Source organism: Chelonia mydas, unplaced genomic scaffold (assembly GCF_015237465.2).
Source record: "Chelonia mydas isolate rCheMyd1 unplaced genomic scaffold, rCheMyd1.pri.v2 scaffold_65_arrow_ctg1, whole genome shotgun sequence".
Classification (NCBI taxonomy): Eukaryota; Metazoa; Chordata; order Testudines; family Cheloniidae; genus Chelonia; species Chelonia mydas.
In genome coordinates this window covers 857-3,986 of record NW_025111274.1, presented here as the reverse complement: position 1 = coordinate 3,986, position 3,130 = coordinate 857, and the positions used below count along the sequence as shown (strand labels likewise).

Here is a 3,130-nt window from a genome sequence, read left to right as displayed (position 1 = left end):
GGGGAGGAATACAAGGGTGGGAATTACACACACACACACACACACACACACACACACACATCCTCCAGAGCTTGTCCAGCTGCACTTGGAGATGGGTTGGAGTGGCTGCACTGGACTGGTGCCCAGGAGAGGCTGCACAGTCCTGGGGGTAGCGGCTGCTTGTGGCCAGGTGGTATTAGAGCACATGGCCATGGTAAAGGGGCGGATCTGGGAGGGAACCTGTCCTGGTTACAGGGTGACCTGCACCTCTGGCCCCTCTCTGGGCTGTCCGAGTGAACCCTTCCAGTGTCCGGGCTTGTAACGGCCTGGTAAAGTGTACTATGCAGTTCAGCCACTAGGTGGTGCTGTGTGTAACAGACCTTATATAAGCTAACCTCCGCCATGCCGGGCCGAGCATGAAAGGATCTTGTGGCAGGCGCATCTGTGGTGTCTCTCTGAGCCGGAGGCTCTGTAGCCAGGCTGGCTCTAGTACTGGAGCCTGACCTGCTGGTAGCAGCCCTGGAACCTGCCATCTCCCAGGGGTACATGACAGGCCTTGTACCTGTGTTTCCATGTGTATATATATCTGCCCACTTGAAGTTTCCACTTCATGCATCTGATGAAGTGGGTTCCAGCCCATGAAAGCTTATGCCCAAATAAATTTGTTAGTCTTTAAGGCGCCACAGGATTCCTCATTGTTTTTGCTGAAACAGACTAACATGGCTATCCCTCTCAAACATGTTTAATAGTGAGGGTAATTAACTATTGGCACCATTTACCCAGGGTCGTGGTGGATTTTCCATCACTGACCATTTTTAAATCAAGAGTGGATGATTTAAAAAAAAATATCTGCTCTAGTTCGAGCAGGAATTATTGTGGGGCAGGTCCCTGGCCTGTGTTCCACAGGAGTCCAGACAAGCTGATCACAACAGTCCCTTCTGGCCTTGGAATCTGTGAACCTGTGAAAACAATGATCAAATCCAGGGCACAACTGAGACTGACTCCATAAGTCGGTGGGTTAACAATGATGTTGGTTTGGGCCATCAGCTCCTTAAATCATCCAATTAATAGAGGAGATGATCAGATCCTGCGGCTAACATAAGAAAGCACTGCTTTCCTTTCATCCTGCAGCAGGAGATGGGAGAAGGCGGCTGTTTTGATTTAAGGAAATCCTGTTTAGACACCAGAGACACTGGAACCGAGGTGGGTGGGGGTGGCGAAGGCTAGCGCCCCCTCAAGGGCAGTATTATGAGGCTGGGGAAGTATTATGAGACTGATCTAGTTTTTGCCCCCATGCTTTGTTCCGCTCAGGCTGGGTGGGGGCTCCATGGCTTTGGCATGTAAGAGTCTAGTCTCCTGTGGGCTGCAATAGTTTGGTTTAATCTTCGATGTTGGGCTTGATGTGAGCGTGCTGGGTGTGTTGGTGCCTGTGATATAGAGGAGGTCTGACTGGATGATCTCTTGGTCCCTTCTGACCTAAAACTCTACATGTAGCTGGTGTAGGATATACCTGTCATTTTGGGTTTAGGTTAAGCCTTGCTGGATGCTGTGAACCCCATGATCAACACTCATCCAGAGAACCGGAGCTCCCTCCATTCCTCTGACTCCGTTTCTTTCACCAATAATGTCACAGAACATGGTTACTGGTTAGGAATCTGCTTTCTTGGAGCCTTTTATCCAGTTTGGACAATGTGATGTTTTGGGACAGGGTTTGACACATGTTCTTACCCCTTCTACTCATCAATGATGGTCAGTTGATAAATTACAGTACTAAGAATCAGGAAACATTCATTGATTATGTGCAATTACAGGTGTTAATTAGAGCTGAACAAAAGTTTTCATTCAAAAAATATCTTGAGGAAATTTGGCCGGTTTACAAAAAGAGATTTTTTTGTGAAAACATTTGGATTTTCTTGAGGTTTTTTTTTTTTTTTTTGCATTACAAAATTTTCAACTTAAACCTTTTATTTGGGTGGAGGGGTCCTATGATGTATTGTTTATTGGGTTCTGTTCTATTTTGTGTAGCTTCTTCCACCACACTCATCACCATAATATCAGGATTTCTTCTGCTTTGCCAATTTTGAGCCCTCAGCTTAGTCAAATGGTTGGATTTTCAAAACTGAAAATATTCATTCTGGAAAATTCCAAGTTTTGAGAAGAATAAAAAAATAATGGAAAATATTTAAAAATGAAAAATTAGTCCATTTCGGAAAACAATAGAACAAAAAACGTCTTTGACCAGTGAGAGGTGCTATCCCCACAATACCATATCTCAGGGACACAGCGTGATTGGGGAGTAGACCCAGAAGAAAGGGTGGAGCTGCCCAGTGAAAGAGGTGGTGAAAGTGTAGATTGGGGCCTCCATACCAGGAAGATAAAATGACACCAGGCCCCGCTCATAGTCCAGATACACTCCGATCTTCCCAGGGCTCCCAGTCAGGGACAGGAGCGTCTCTGGGGAGGTGCAAGCCCGGTAATGGCTCCCAAACTGATCCACGGCCCAGATCCTCTCCTCAGGAGAAAAGCTGATCCAGCCCTTCCTCCTGACAGATTCTTTGGCCACCCCCACAGCCCAGGTCCTACCACCTCCGACCGCTACCTCCCAGTAGTGTCTCCCCGAGGCAAACCCTTCCGAGCCCAGCACGCAGGTTTCACTGTCAAATCTCTCAGGGTTGTCAGGCACGTCCTGCTGCAGGCCCCTCCATTTCACAGATCGCCGATTCTCAGAGACCTTGAGGCTGGGATGAGCCGTGTCCGGATCCAGACTCACCATCGCTGCAGAGATGGGGCAGAGCATCAGGAGCAGAGCCCAGCCCATCTGCATAGGTGCTGACTCCGTGGGTGCTACAGGGCTGGAGCACGCACGGGGGAAAATTAGTGGGTGCTCTGCACCCACCGGCAGCCAAGCTCCACCCCCCACCACCTCACCTCACCTAACCTTCTGCCTCCTCCCCTGAGCACGCTGTGTCCCTGCTTCCCCTAGCTCCCAGTGCTTGCAGCCACAAAACAGCTGTTTCGCGGCGTAACAAGCTCTGGGAGGGAGGGGGGAGGAGCGGGAACGTGGCACACTCAGGGGAGGAGGCGGAGCCGGGGAGGGGATTTGGGGAAGGAGTACCAATAGGGGCAGGGAGGGGGCGGAGTTGGGCGGGGA

General features: G+C 49.8%; 1 protein-coding gene across 1 annotated transcript; it reads right to left on the bottom strand.

Annotated features, from left to right (window-relative positions):
* Nucleotides 1–1,741: 1,741 nt before the first annotated feature.
* Nucleotides 1,742–2,921, bottom strand: LOC119565015 (thaicobrin-like). The gene has a single exon (XM_037888820.2). The coding sequence runs from the start codon at nt 2,801–2,803 to the stop codon at nt 2,252–2,254; it is 552 nt and encodes a 183-aa protein (XP_037744748.1). The 5' UTR covers nt 2,804–2,921; the 3' UTR covers nt 1,742–2,251.
* Between the last annotated feature and the right edge of the window lie 209 nt (nt 2,922–3,130).